We start from the raw sequence: 15,141 nt of genomic DNA on the forward strand, positions 1-15,141 counted from the left end.
TGCTATTTCGTGAGTGCATTGAACTTATTAAGCATTTTGATGTAGCAAAAATTGTGATGTGCATATGTAAAAATGCTCCAAACAGGGCAAAAAGCAGCTTAAAAAAATCAATAAAGTGGCTTTTTAACAAATGCATTCGGAACTGGATCAAAAGGATAGCCCGGAAGCTACACGCTATGGATCTAACATTCATACATTTTCATTTCAAGAAGACATCTTTTCCAACAGAAAGGTGAAATCTGTCTGTAATGAGCTTCTTCTAAGGCAGAAGGAAAGCTTCTTTTCAAATAAGAAACTAAATAAATAGAGTGTCTACGTGTGGTTTTGCAAACAGAAGGACGTAGAGGACCCACCTTTGAAACAGGGGCCTTTTGAAAGCAGCTGCAGATTCAAAGGGTGAACTCTGCAATCATTTTTTCATCTTCCTCCTCCTCCAGAATACACTTTAGTATGTAAATATGTGGTCATGAGAAAACACTTGCCTGGGGAGAGTGGGTAGTTTTGTTTTTGTTTTTTGTTGCTGAAGACATCAGCACTAGAAATTATAGGCCACCAGAAGCTCACTCAGATCTGATTAGATAGTAATGCTTACCGTTCATGCCCCAATCCAAGGGGTGGTCTCCAGGAAGAATCTTTTAAAGCACAAGATTTTTCAAATGAGCTCACTCTTGGAAGACTTGCTTATTTTCCAGTAAGTGGAGCTAGGCCTCAAGCGTGACCTGGGGCCCCCAAATTCTGAACATACATACACATTCCGACTTATCTCACCAGGGCTGCCTGCCTAGGACCACAACATACATTAGCATTCTGCTGGGACCCTGGGTTCATCACCTCCCTGCCGGGACCTCACATCACCCCTTAGCCGTTCACTTCCCACTTTGCTAACATAGAAAATTGTCCTTGCCTGTATCATTGGGCTACAGTGAAAAAAACCAGGACTGACTCTCAACTAGCTTCTGGCAAAACAACACATGCAGGAAAAGGAAGAATAAGGCTCAGAGATATAAAAGCTTTCTTCAGACCTGTCTTATCTGAATATCTACCTTAAGTAGTATGTCCTCAGCAGGGCTGTAAGATAGCCAGATTGAAGGGGAAAAAAAAAAAGCTTGCCTTTTTTTTTTTTCTTTCCCCCGACTCCTCAGATCCTTAGAATGGAGGCACAGGATTTCATAAAGTATAGAAATAAACAGCCTCATCTCCAGATGCAGTGGTGGTGACCTGAGCCACGTGATGCACTAATGATGTTTTGAAGCAAGGTCTCCTGGAGGACAGAACGTTCTTCCCAAGAAAAGAAGGAAACCTAGAGAAGGTGAAAGTCAGTACCAGTGTTTTTGTGTCCTTAAAACTGGCTCACCAGGAGGGTTAAGGTGCTTGTGCATGTGTGAGGCCCTTCCGGCCTCAGGGCCAGAAGGGCCAGGGTACCTGAGGAAGTTACTAGTTTGCCTTTTTTTTTTTTTTTTTTGGCTATAATTTACCTTCATTAGCTCTTTTTTTAAAAAAAAAATTGCTAATATTTATTGTTTAATTTGTGATCAGAACTATATTAATTTACCAGCTTATTTTTATTGAGATATAACTGAAAATTGTATAAGTTTGGGCTTCCCTGGTAGGTCAGTGGTAAAGAACCCACCTAACCAGTCTGAGAATGCCGGAGAGATTGGGATTCCATCCCTGGGTCAGGCAGATCCCCTGGAGGAGGGAATGTCAATCCACTCTAGTATTCTTGCCTGGGAAATCCCACAGACAGAGAAGTCTGGCAGGTTACAGTCCTTGGGGTCACAAAGAGTAAAACAGGACTTAGCAATTAAACAACAACACTGTATAAGCTTCAGTTTAGTTCAGTTCAGTCACTCATTTGGGTCCGACTCTTTGCAACCCCATGAACTGTAGCACGCCAGGCCTCCCTGTCCATCACCAACTCCCGGAGTTCACTCAAACTCACGTCCATCGAGTCAGTGACGCCATACGTCCATCGAGTCAGTGACGCCATCCAGCCATCTCATCCTCTGTTGTCCCCTTCTCCTCCTGCCCCCAATCCCTTCCAGCATCAGAGTCTTCCAATGAGTCAACTCTTCGCATGAGGTAACCAAAGTATTGGAGTTTCAGCTTTAGCATCAGTCCTTCCAAAGAACACCCAGGACTGATCTCCTTTAGAATGTGTAAGTTTAATGTGTACCATAGATTGTTTTCATACATTTATAACTGCAATATGCTATCCACCATAACATTAGCCAGAAAAATGGTTATAGTCCTACCTGTGTTTTTATATTGACATTACCATACTACATACTTCAAAGTTGTTAAGAAACCAGATCTTAAACATTCTCCATTGTTTCTTGTTGTAACTGAGCAGGGCACTATATGGAACCTTCCCTTCCCAGGACAGACCCCTCCCCCATATCCTCTCCTGTAGCTCCTCTCTGAAGTTCCTAGATAATAGTATCCTGAGGTATACTTCCTGAATTGTGTTACAGATGCTAAAACTACCACCAAATGGAAGAAATTAATGACTTGGTGATCATGAGCCAGGACCCTTGTGACCCTGCCCTGTTACCTCACCATCAGCCAATCAGAGACTTGTGCACGGGCTGATTCCATATACCCTGGGCCACCCCCACCCCCCACCTCACCTGACCTTTAAAAATGCTTTGCTGAAACCCTTTGGGCAGTTTGAGAGGTCTGAGCACAAGCCAGCCCTTCTCCTTGTACTGGTCTTTACAATAAAGCTGCACGTTCCTTCGCCATGTCCTGGTATCAGTAGATTAGCTTTACTGTATGTGAGCAAGAGGACCCAAGTCTGGTTCACTGACATTATTGACTCTAACAGATATTCCCAGGAAATTAGAAAATTAGTTTAGATACTCTCAGTTTAGAAAAGAAGAAATCTTTGTATACACATACATTCATGGTTGCCAAATGTTCAGCCAAGTGCAAATTGTGAAATATCTCTAACATATTTTGGAAAAGATGAGAAGGTAGAATAAATCAATTTTCCCAATTTATTTATACCAATCATTTTATAAGTAAAGTAGAAAAAATAATCTTTGATTATATGTTACATAAGTTTTATAATCTAAAAGTATATTTATGTTAGTTGCTGTTGTTTGGACATATATTAAATATAGTCTTATTATAAGATATGCAAATACCATATAAATCTTGAAGTTAAGTAAAATTTGAAGTCATTATTTTTAAGTGTCCCAATTTGACAAATGAACATTTACATAATTTCTGAAAGAGGAATGTGTAACCTGGAAAAATGAGAGATGTTTATGAAATTCAATAGATATAAGACCCTCAATAAAATTAACATAGGAGTAAAAAACCACAGAGAAATTCATGGAGTCCGACTTTATCCAGGTTCTCAAAGGAAAATAGAAAAATATTGGGGAATAAGAGAAAGATGTTACAGAAAGATGCACTGTAATGCACAGCACAATTAGACTCAAGTTCTCCAGAATCCAGGTCTCCATGAGCCTTCCTCACAGGGAACAGGCACTCAACACAACTCTCTGTCTAGCAGGCTTCTTTCCATCTCCCTGAGGTGTGATTTTAAGTTTCTCATCTCTGTCTTCTCTCCTAAAAGCTCTCATAATCCTCCCCTCTCCACCCTTTGTCTAAGCAGAAACTTCACCTGAACTTCCTCAGTTAGAATCACACTCAGCTCTGCACCCAACCCATTACGTTCTCCAAGCTGATCCTGCGCTGGAGCTCTGCAGCCTCACCACCTGGCTTTCTTGAAGCTCTCATTCCTTGTGTTTTTTTCTCTCCCTGGTGTCTGTTTTTTCTTTCTCGTCAGTATCCCACCCTCTATTGGATCACTGTGCCCATCATGAAACATGCTTGCTATATCTCATCTTTACAAAAAACACATAAACACATAACAAGAAACCACAATTTCTTTTACTAAACATTCTCCTTTACTGTGGCCCCACTTATTGCTTCTCCTGCACAAGCAGACTTTTTCAAAGGAGTAAATCACATACTCATCTGCACAGTGTCACCAGCCACTCACCTTCAACCTCTGCAAGAAGGTTTCTGTCCACAACTCTGCAGAGATGGCCCTTGTCCAGATCTCTGACCATTTTGATGGTGCCAAACCCTGCGAACACTTCATGGATCTCATCTTCACATTTCAGAAGCATCTGATACAGTGAACGCCACCCAACCATTCTTCTCTTGATGTCCAAGACTCCCTTACATTCCTACCCTTCCTCCTAATCTATCAGGCACTTCAGAGAGCTCTCCTCCTCCTTTACCTGATCTCCAGCTGTGAGCGTTATCATGAGTCCTCCCAGAGTTCTCTTGTCCTTTCTCCTTAGAGTATCTCATTCAAGCAATTATTTTAGATACAACTACATGGCTGACAACTCACAGCTTTATGCAGCAAGATGAAACTCACATACCCACCTGCCCCTCTGGCTCTTCATTGTGAAGGTCTATTATATTTGAAACTCAACCTGCCCAGAGATCATTCTTCCTCTCTAAAACTGGGAGTTCCATTCATTCATTTCCTCAACACAGGACTCATTCTTGATTTGCCCATCCTCCTGCCTCTACGCTGCTTCCTCGCTCTCAGCCCGCCTCAACATTGCCTTCTGCAGACGTCATTCCTTCTGCCTCCAACATGTGTCTCAGGCCTGTCTATTTACTTCCATCTTCAGTCCACATGACTATGGGAGATTTAAAAGAGCCCCCAAGCTTGCCTCTCTGCATCCACGTTTCCTCCCATACAATTTACTCCTTCAATGAAGAAAACCATTAGAGTGAGTGACCTCTTTTATCCAATATCATGCCATGATCTGATAGGTTAAAATCCTTCATTGACTTTCCACTGAACTTGGAATAAAATAAAAACTCTTTCTATTGCTCTAGTCTGGACCATCTCTCTCAGCCAAATGACTCTCAACTGCAGTCTGCATATGTTTAGAACCTTCTTTCTCCAAAGGCCATCAACCACACTCCAGTCACCTAAAATTACAGCAAAAACCCTACTCTGACCATTAGGGCTGGCAGTGGTTCTTTGCCCTATAGCTATAGAGTGTTACAACTCTCCCAACACTTGTCTTCACTAGATAGTACAGGAAAGGGAAGCCTGGCATGCTGTAGTCCATGGGGTCATAAAGAGTCAGACACAACAGCGCGACTGAACATTTTTCACAGCAAGTCTGTAAGTGGATATCTTACCTCCACCTTTCAGAGAACACTCAGATATGGAGAAAGAAGCAGGGTGACGTGTGCATGGTCACAGGGTGAGACAGTGACCATCACTGGGATTCAGCCCTTTGAACGTAAAGTCCGCTGTTTCCCACCCTGTGACCACAGTGACTTTCCTCATCCTCGGACAGAGTCTCTCTGCTGTGCTTTTTACCTTTTATTCTACCCGGGTGGAGGGCTTCCCTAGTGACTCAGATGGTAAAGCATCTGCCTGCAATGCAGGAGACCCGGTTTCGATCCCTGGGTGGGGAAGATCCCCTGAAGAATGGAATGGACTCCGACTCCAGAACTCTTGCCTGGAGAATTCCATGAACAGAGGAGCCTGGTGGGCTACAGTCTATGGGGTTGCAAAGAGTCAGACACAACTGAGCAACTGAGCCCCCACCCCCGGTTGGGGCTGGGGCACAAATAAGAAACTTGACCATACCCCGAGTTGTATGTAAGTGAATGCCAGAAATCATGAGATGGTACATTTTTATCACTTTGTATTAGTGTATTATCTAGTTTTATATCCAGTGTGGTTAAACACGGCACAGAACCTCAGCATGATGAAAGCTGAATGTGTGTCTTGGATGGTGAGAGGGATCAACCATAAAATGGCCAAGCTATTAAATATCTGGGGAGCCAATCCCCCTTTTTCTGATCTATGTTTCAGCAGTCAATCTGAATACACCAGGACATCACCACCAGAGAAGCAATGTATCCTCATTGTGAGGAACGTGGACCCTGAACAGGCTGCTCTGTTCCCCGTGTGACTCTCCCACTTTGCAGCTAGGTGACCTCTAATAAGAGCACCTCTTATAAGGGCACCTCTGTGAGCCTCATCTCCTTTAACTATAAAATGAAGGTAATATTAGGATTATCAGAAGAAAAAATAAGTTAATACAGGGGTCAACGAACTGCAGCCCATGAGTAAAGCCAGGTCATTTTTATAAACAAATCCGTATTAGGACATAGACATGCTCATAGGAATTTACTGTATGCAGCTGCTTTTACACAGGGATGGCAGAGTCTTACGCAGTTATGACAAGGATTTCATGGCCCACAAAGCAAAAAATGCTTAGGATCTTTCCCACTATAGAAAAAGTTTGCTGATTCTTGAGTAAACATGTATAAAACACTTAGAACAGTCATTGACATATATTAAGTACTTTATCTGCCTGTCTATCTGTTGTTGTCATTCAGTTGCTAAGTCACGTCCTACTCTGCGACCCCATGGGCTGCAGCACACCAGGCCCTGTCCATCACCATCTCCCAGAGTTTGCTCAGACTCATGTCCATTGAGTCAGTGATGCCATCCAATCATCTCATCTTCTGCCACCCCTTCTCCTCCTGCCCTCATTATTTCCCAGCATCCATCCATCTATCCATCTCTGTGTCTATATCATATGACTTAGTCTGTGGGAAGTACTAGCATATATATGGCACTGCTTTCTCTTTGAAATAATTCAATCTCTACCTCCACACAAAGGCCCAGAGGTTGAGAACCATGGGCCAAACATTCCTGGAATGAAATGAGATTACCCATATAAATCTCCCGAGTCCTTTGATTCTGGAAAAGTCAAAATTAAGTTGAAATAAAATTAACAGAGTTTATTGCTTCAGAAGGGGCTGTGTCTAATGGAAATGAGTAACTGTGTATCTCGTGGGCAGACTGTATATCCAGGCAATGCAGCCCGTCAGAACTCCTCTGGGGAAGATTGCACAGCCATAGTCTAGTGATATCAGTACTGTCCATGTGGCTTGTTTTGGTCACTGATGTGGTGGAGCGTTGGGCTTCCCAAGTGGCTCAGTGAGTAAACAATCCACCCGCACTGCAGGAGATGCGGGTTAGATCCCTGGAGTGGGAAGATCCCCTGAAGGAGGGCATGGCAACCCACTCCAGTATTCTTGCCTGGAGAATCCCATGAACAGAGGAGCCTGGTGGGTTACAGTCCATAGGGTCACAGAGTCAGGCATAACTGAAGTGACTGAGTATGCATGCACGTGGTGGAATATTACCCCAAAGTGGACAGATTATTATAATATAACTTGATCTTGAACTAGGGCTCTTGGAACACATTCAGTTGAGAAATGTGGAGGACACCTTGGTCTCTGATCATCTGTGGGATCAAAAACAGGAATCAGATCTAATGAGTCCTGGGGAGGCAGCAAGTCCAGGAAGTCAGATAAAAAGAATGGGCTTTAAAGGCTGACCAGGGAGAGAAGACCCTGCAGAGAACCCAGGTCAAGGGGCTGACAAAAGAAAGACTCTGAGAGTTACAGCATCTTTGTCGTAAATCTGGAGAGTAAAAGTATTGTCATTTTCCAAAATCAGATACCATAAATTTCACCCCAAAATCTTTAGTAGTTATAGCCATTAAATATACCAAATTATTAAGTAAAAAGTTTGTATGCCAGCATTGAGCTTTCTGGACTCACAAGTTTCCGCCAAGCCACTTGTAATTATTTTATAGGTACATCTCTGGACATCCCCTACATCCCCTCCATATGACTCCAAAGCCTCTGCCCTTCCTCCATCAGCCTGTGGGTCAATACCGTCCCTTGAGCTCCCCTCACCACCTCCTCTGTCTGCTCCATCCTGTGTGACTCCTCCTGCCCAATTACCACACTGGATAATTAAACCCATTACTTACCTGCTCTACTCACTCGTATTCCCTTTTCCAACTTTCAGATTCCCTCTAGTAAATTATTTCCATGCCTCGCTCATCAACATTTTTATTTCTTCAAAATAAAACATCATCTTTGCTGGGCATGGCTTTTGAGCCCACGGTGGTACTCAGATGACTCACATGGAGGACTTGCTGTTTTCCTCCAAGGTATTCAGTACCTTTGCGACCCCGATACTACTTCCCAGGACTGTTTCTTCCTTTGCCTTCTCTCCTGCCCAATAGGGATGAGGTTGATAAGAAGGAGTTAACACATGAGAATCTGTCATTTGAACAGATAACTACTGTGTTCACTCGGACACAGTTTAGGCAGTTTTCCATGTTTAGCTGAATGCATCTGGATACTAGCATTTCAGAACTGAGAATACCAGGGAAGCTATCAGTTATCCTCCCAGTCCAAACCAGAAATGGACTCAGTAACAGCCTGTGATCCTCTAGCCACTGTGGGCACCTCACCCTCCAGAAGGCCTCCCAGTCTAATGTGACATGCTGGCTTCTGATGCAGAAGGGAAAATAAAGGGTTGGCGGTGCCCTGGCTCTAACACTCTCATAGCAGCCATGGGCAGGTCTTCAAACTCCCTGCACCTTGATATTTTGCTCATAAAACAGGGACGCTAGCCCAGCCTGCTTCCCTGTGTGCTGGAAGGTTCTACAAGAGCACGCCTTTGGAAGCACGTTCATGCAGTGGAAGTGGGCTCCCTTTACAGGTCTGAGCTTGCAAGGGCAGCTCCCTGCCCATGCCTGGAGCCTCCAAGGAGCTGTGCTGGCTTCCCGAACTGCTGACGCTGGTGCTGATGGAAGGGCTCTGGGCAAGACCCCGTGGCTGCAATAGCCAGGCTTTGCAGGCCTTTTGGACATAAGAGGGCAGAAATTATAGATATAATCACCCCCAAACAAGTCAGCTATTGTAGCCCACTGATAAGAATTTGCCTATGGCTGGCTACAGTTATATTTATCATCCTGTAAATAAATGAAGATGTAGAGAAAGCAGTTCACAAGATTCAAAGGAGGTTGAGAGCAGGAGAGAGAGAGGAAAGGAGCAAGGAAAGGGAGAGAGAGGGGTTATCAGATGGAATGTGGCTCCAGATGCTGTGAACAACCTCCTTAGGGAGCTTGTTCAAGAAGCAGGAAAGCCAGGAGCAGCTGAAGGGCAGACCGAGTGAACGGTGCCTGGACGGGCATGGTCCAACTGTCTGGGAGACCTCCACTGCCCATGCCCAAGGCCAGCGTAGGAGCCAGCTGAGCCTCCAGTAGTCAAGGGGGCTCCATCAGCAGCAGCACTCACAGCAGTCATCCACTGGCGAGGAGGGATACTCCGTGCCACCCGCTGAGCTGGGACCCACTGGAGCATCCCCTGTGGGCACCCCCTCACCTCACAAGCAGCCCATAAGCCCAAGTGAGGAGGTGGGATGGAGGGTGCTTTCCTCACTACAGCTGCCCCATCTAGGCCGCCTGAGAGCCAAGATGGCCTGGACACACCCATGGCTCTTTCACCAATCCTCTCTCCTCAATGCATCCCTGGCTTTGAGACCTGGCCACTCAGCCTCAAAAGCAGGAAGCATCGCAGTGGCTCCATTGTTCCTTTAGCAACATATCTCAGGCACAATATCTACCCCAAGCCTTTATCCATCCCCTCTTCTCCCATCACAGGCACAGCAGCATCTTAGCCCTGCTCGGACTCTCAACAATGAAACCAGGGCCCCGCCTGCCTTCCAAACAGTCCTGAGTAACGAGGTCTCTGCCAAGCGCCACCCTCACCCTCTCCCAAGCTTGTGCTCGGTCATGTCTGACTCTTTGCAACCCCTTGGATTGTAGCCCACAAGGCTCCTGTGGCCGTGGGATTTCCCAGGCAAGAATACTGCCATTTCCTACTCCAGGGAATCTTCCTGACCCAGGGATCAAACCCACATCTCCTACACTGGCAGACAGGTTCTTTACCACTGTGCCACCTGGGAAACCCCTCCAGGAAAATAGTATGTAACAATACTTTATTGCAAGACTCCTGGCTCTCTTGTTATTTATTACATGTTGAAAGGAAAGTTGTATCTATTGAGAAGTAAAATGACAAAGTCGTCTTCAGTGCATAGAAAGATCACTGCTCTTCATGTTTTCTGTTTCTCTTTCCAGGGGCTTGAAAACGCAAGTAACTCTTTCAGTCACGTTTCGTCTTCCAGGTTTTAAAATAAGAGGAGTCTGCATCCACACCACTCTCACCTTAGAGCAAAGAAAGGAGAATGAATGCAGTATGCAACCACGCGCTGCTGCCAGTCTGAACAAAAAAACTGGAATTGGTGTTCTTTTCTAAAACACCAAGCTTTCATACACTTTGGAGATTCCTAAATAGTACAGCCCTAACTTGGATGTGATCTGTAGAATGTCGTAAATATTAAATTAGTGGTTTATATAGAAACCATAAGAAATGTACAGAAAGGGATGTAGCTCCTATAAAGTCTGAGATTCGATACTGAGATAAAATCCCTTTTAGAAACACATTCGTTAAAGCAGATTCTGATGTGACCCAACAGTTCACTCCATAGACAAGTGATGCCAGAGGCTAGAAGTAAATTAATAAGGCAACATTCTAATGAAATTAATTTATACTGAGAGAGTCAAGTAGCACTGAGACTATAACCCAGAAAGTGAGCCAGAGTGAGGCGGTTAGGAAGTATGGCAAGGAAGGGAAAGTCAGCGTCTAGGAGCAGGGCTGTAGGATTCGGGCAGAGATTAAGGCCCAGCTCACCGTAGCATTTTCTGACACATCCCTGCTGCCTGACAGTGGGGGCATACGAACTTCTCGAGTGGTTTTATTACTCTCCTCTCCCATACTGTTGCCTCAGAATTTTATTTTATAGTTTGTGACCATATCTATTTTTCCACCTACTTAATTCTGATCCCCTTGAAGAGAGGAACTAAGTTTAACATGAGGCCGTGCTGTATAAAGTGAGTGCTCAAAAATAGCTTTGAAGCAAAGAGTGAATAAATATGTCACTGTGCATATATTGCACCTGTGCACACACACACGCGTGCGCACACACACACACGCACACACACACACACACACACACACACGCTCTTCTGGTCCCATGAGTCTGCATAAGGCATAGCCCTGACATTCCCATGTCCTTCCTTTTCTGTCCTCCTGCTTGGCACCTTTTCATCTGTCAGAGCTGGGCTCAAAGACACAAATGGTGATGTTCACAGAACTGTGATATCCACTATCATGGGGCTAGTAGCCTTAATTTAAGTATCTCTTGGACTGTAAAAACCATGAGCATCTCTGGACCCTAACATATACTGTCATATATTAGGCACTCAGTAAATATTTACCCAGATAAGTGGAGTGGAATATGTAAGTAAGGGCAGAAAAGCTTAGTTATTTTTGGGTTAATCAGAAAAAGCACATTAAATATCATTTCTTTTAAGTCTTACATGGTGAACTGACTATAACACAAAAACATGATGAATGACAGTATAAGACTGTAGCTTTTCTTGTTTCTTTAAAATTAATTTTTAATTGAAGGATAGTTGCTTTACAACACTGTGCTGGTTTCTGCCATACATCAACATGAATCAGCCATAGAAACACACATGTCCCCTTCCTCTTGGTCCTTCCTCCTGCCTCTCACAACATGCCATCCTTCTAGGTTGTCACAGAACCCGGGTTTGAGTTCCTCGAGTCATGCAGCATAGTTGCACTGGCTCTCTGTTTTACGTATGGTGGTGGATAAGTCTCCATCCTGCTCTCGCCATTCACCCTGCCCTCTCCTCGCCCCACTGCGTCAAGTCCTTTCCTTATGTCTGTGTCTCGTCTGCTGCCCTGCAAATAGGCTCATCAGTGCCATCTGTCTAGATTCCATATATATGTGTGAATACATGCTCTTTATTTCTCTCTTTCTGACTTACTTCACTCCATATAATAGGCTCTGGGATCATCCACGTCATTAGAACTGACTCACATGCATTCTTTTTTATGGCTGAGTAATATTCCATTGTGTATATGTACCACAACTTCCTTACCCACTCATCTGTTGATGGACACCTAGTTTACTTCCATGCCCTAGCTATTGTAAGCAGTGCTGCAGTAAACAATGGGGTACATGTAAGACTGTAATTATTAACCAGGGAAAGGCCATGGAGCTCTTTCAGCAAGTGAAGAGACCCTCAAGGCCCTGACCTGGCATGTGAGAGCAGAGGGCACGGGGTCTGGGGAGGGGACTGAGCGCCCAGAGCAGGCAGCACTGCGCCTTCCCTTCTATCTCTTCACCAGGAACCACCTCAGGACTATATGCAAGCGTTGATTAGAAAGACATGTTTCCCTATGGCCGCAGTCAATTAAGAGTCCACAGGCACAACTGGAGAGAAAAAAACTACCTGCTTATGTACTGATCCATCAGAATTGTCCACTCTGATGAAGTGAGGTGAAATCTGATCTCTGTGGGCTGGGGGTCCCCACCGAGTGGACAGGGCCCCTCAGCAAGCAGAGATTCTGTCTGTAAAATGGTAAGAATAACAGTCCCTACTCTGCCGGATCTTTTACACATATACACTTGTGCAAAAGGGCTGTCTTATACATGTAGACACACATGTACATGCAAGACATGTATATGGACATGTACATGTGTGTGCATCTATTAAATAATTGTGTTATATATGTACATACATATAAAACAAATAATATATATATATTCTTAGTGTGTGCTCAGGCTTATCCAACTCTTTGTGACTCAGTGGATTGCAGCCTGCCAGGCTGACCATCGAATTTTCCAGGAAAGAATACTGGAGTGGGTTGCCATTTCCTTCTCTAAGAGATCTTCCTAACCCAGGGATCAAACCCGCACCTCCTGCATTGAAAGCAGATTCTTTACTGCTGAGCCACTGGGGAAGCCCGTATATGTTCACAGGTAGGTGGCTCAGATGGTAAAGAGTTTGCCTGCCAATGCAGGAGGCCAAGGTTCAATCCCTGGGTCAAGAAGATCTCCTGGAGAAGGGAATGGCAACCCACTCCAGTATTCTTGCTTGGAAAATTCCAAGGACAGAGAAGCCGGGCAGGCTGCACCCCATTGGGTCACAAAGAGTAGGACATGACTGAGCAACACACAATGAATACAACACCAGAGAATAAAAGTAAATGCTGAATCACAGTTACTTTAATAGATTCCAACTCTGAATGTGATGCTTGGGTTTCAGAAGAGGGGAGTGGCAGTCCGAACTGATTTTTTCTATAGCATCTCATATGGTAATAGAGGAACCGTATCCCACCCAATCAAATCCTGGTAGTCCTAGGAGGCAGGGGGTGACCACCCAATCAGACAGCAATACCCATTTCAGGTCACGTCTGAGTGTGTGGTACTTGACACATGGATATTATTCACACTCACCACAGCTCAGATGCAACAGTGCAATTAGAGTTCCAAATATCTTCCCTCACTCTTCACTCTCAACATGTCCTGGAAATTCCTAAGTTGGGCAGATAGCTTGTGAATAAATCAAATTAGCAATCAGTAAAATAACAACAAGATAAGATATGCAAAAATCTCAAACAATTACATGGCAAATGCCAAGAGAAAGAAACATGTGAATGTTAATGTATTAGTTTAAAGCCAGTGCATCCAACATTACTTCCTCAGGAAACACACATGCAGATTTTTCTATCCGGGCAGTGCATACACAGGGAAGAAAGGAGGGGGTGGCTAGAAACTGGGGATAAGATCACAACCTATAAAGGGCTTTCAAACAGTGGTGCTGAAGAGCCTTGAGAATCCCTTGGACAACAAGATTAAAGTAATCAATCCTAGCCCTTTTGGCTCTCTGAGTGGCACCATGGTGGTCGGCAAGAACAAGTGCCTTATGAAAAGAGGCAAAAAGGGAGCCAAGAAGAAAGTGGTTGACCCATTTTCTAAAAAAGATTGGTATGATGTGAAAGCACCAGCTATGTTCCATATAAGGAATATTGGGAAAACACTGGTCACGAGAACTCAAGGAACCAAAATCACGTCTGATGGCCTCAAAGGTCGTGTTTTTAAAGTGAGTCTTGCTGACCTGCAGAATGATGAAGTAACATTTAGAAATTCAAGCTAACTACTGAGGATGTTCAGGGCAAAAACTGCCTGACTAATTTTCATGGTATGGATCTTACCCGTGACAAAATGTGCTCCATGGTCAAAAAATGGCAGACCATGATTAAAGCTCACGTTGACGTCAAGACTACGGATGGTTACTTGCTTCATCTCTTCTGTGTGGGTTTTACTAAAAAGCGCAACAATCAGATTCGGAAGACCTCTTACGCCCAGAACCAGCAGGGGTACCAGATCCGCAAGACGATGGAAAGCAAGACCCGAGAGGTGCAGACAGATGACTTGAGAGAGGTGGTCAATAAATTGATTCCAGATAGCACCGGAAAAGACATAGAAAAGGCTTGCCAATCGATTTATCCACTCCATGATGTCTTTGTTAGAAAAGTAGCTCTTTGTTTGCGGGAGGAACATGGCGGATCGGCTCACGCAGCTGCAGGACGCTGTGAACTCGCTTGCGGATCAGTTTTGTAACGCCATTGGAGTGCTGCAGCAGTGTGGCCCTCCTGCCTCCTTTAGTAATATTCAGACAGCCATTAACAAAGATCAGCCGGCTAACCCTACAGAAGAATATGCCCAGCTTTTTGCAGCGCTGATTGCACGAACAGCAAAAGACATTGATGTTCTGATAGATTCCTTACCCAGTGAAGAATCTACAGCTGCTTTACAGGCTGCTAGCTTATATAAGCTTGAAGAGGAAAACCACGAGGCTGCTACCAGTCTGGAGGATGTTGTCTACCGAGGGGACATGCTTCTGGAAAAGATACAGAGCGCTCTTGCTGATATTGCACAGTCCCAGCTAAAGACGAGAAGCGGCACCCATAGCCAGTCTCTTCCAGACTCATAGCACCAGTGTATACATACTGCGGGTGAGGAAGAACTGTTTCAATGCCAGTAGGAATTCTGCATCAGATTTAGGTGTAAGCCTTACCAACAGTTTCAGAAGCATTGAGCACTATGACACATGTTATCTTTTCATCTATTTTAAATAGTCTTCTGTTTTCACTCTTAATAAATAAGCCTGTAAAATCATGAATGAACCAGCTTTAAAACTGTCACTATGCCACTATTTTTTATTATCTGAGTGAAATTATCGAGGCCAATATTGCATTAATGTTCATAATATAATTAATAAACAGATGTACTGTAAAAAAAAAAAAAAAAAAAGAAAGAAAAGTAAAAAT

The 15,141-nt window shown here is 44.1% G+C and overlaps 3 protein-coding genes across 3 annotated transcripts in view; 2 read left to right on the forward strand and 1 right to left on the reverse strand.

Annotated features, from left to right (window-relative positions):
- The window catches only part of DSCAM (DS cell adhesion molecule), an 827,097-nt gene that overhangs the window by 573,362 nt on the left and 238,594 nt on the right, over positions 1 to 15,141 (reverse strand). The gene's annotated exons all lie outside the window — the stretch shown is intronic.
- On the forward strand, positions 13,681 to 14,062 carry LOC114110401 (small ribosomal subunit protein eS1-like). The gene has a single exon (XM_060405787.1). The coding sequence runs from the start codon at positions 13,707 to 13,709 to the stop codon at positions 13,962 to 13,964; it is 258 nt and encodes an 85-aa protein (XP_060261770.1). The 5' UTR covers positions 13,681 to 13,706; the 3' UTR covers positions 13,965 to 14,062.
- Positions 14,348 to 15,140, forward strand: LOC105604598 (mediator of RNA polymerase II transcription subunit 21). Its single transcript, XM_027960690.3, has one exon. It carries the CDS (start codon positions 14,370 to 14,372, stop codon positions 14,802 to 14,804), a length of 435 nt encoding a protein of 144 aa, XP_027816491.1. The 5' UTR covers positions 14,348 to 14,369; the 3' UTR covers positions 14,805 to 15,140.

Source organism: Ovis aries, chromosome 1, assembly GCF_016772045.2.
Source record: "Ovis aries strain OAR_USU_Benz2616 breed Rambouillet chromosome 1, ARS-UI_Ramb_v3.0, whole genome shotgun sequence".
NCBI classification, from domain to species: Eukaryota; Metazoa; Chordata; class Mammalia; order Artiodactyla; family Bovidae; genus Ovis; species Ovis aries.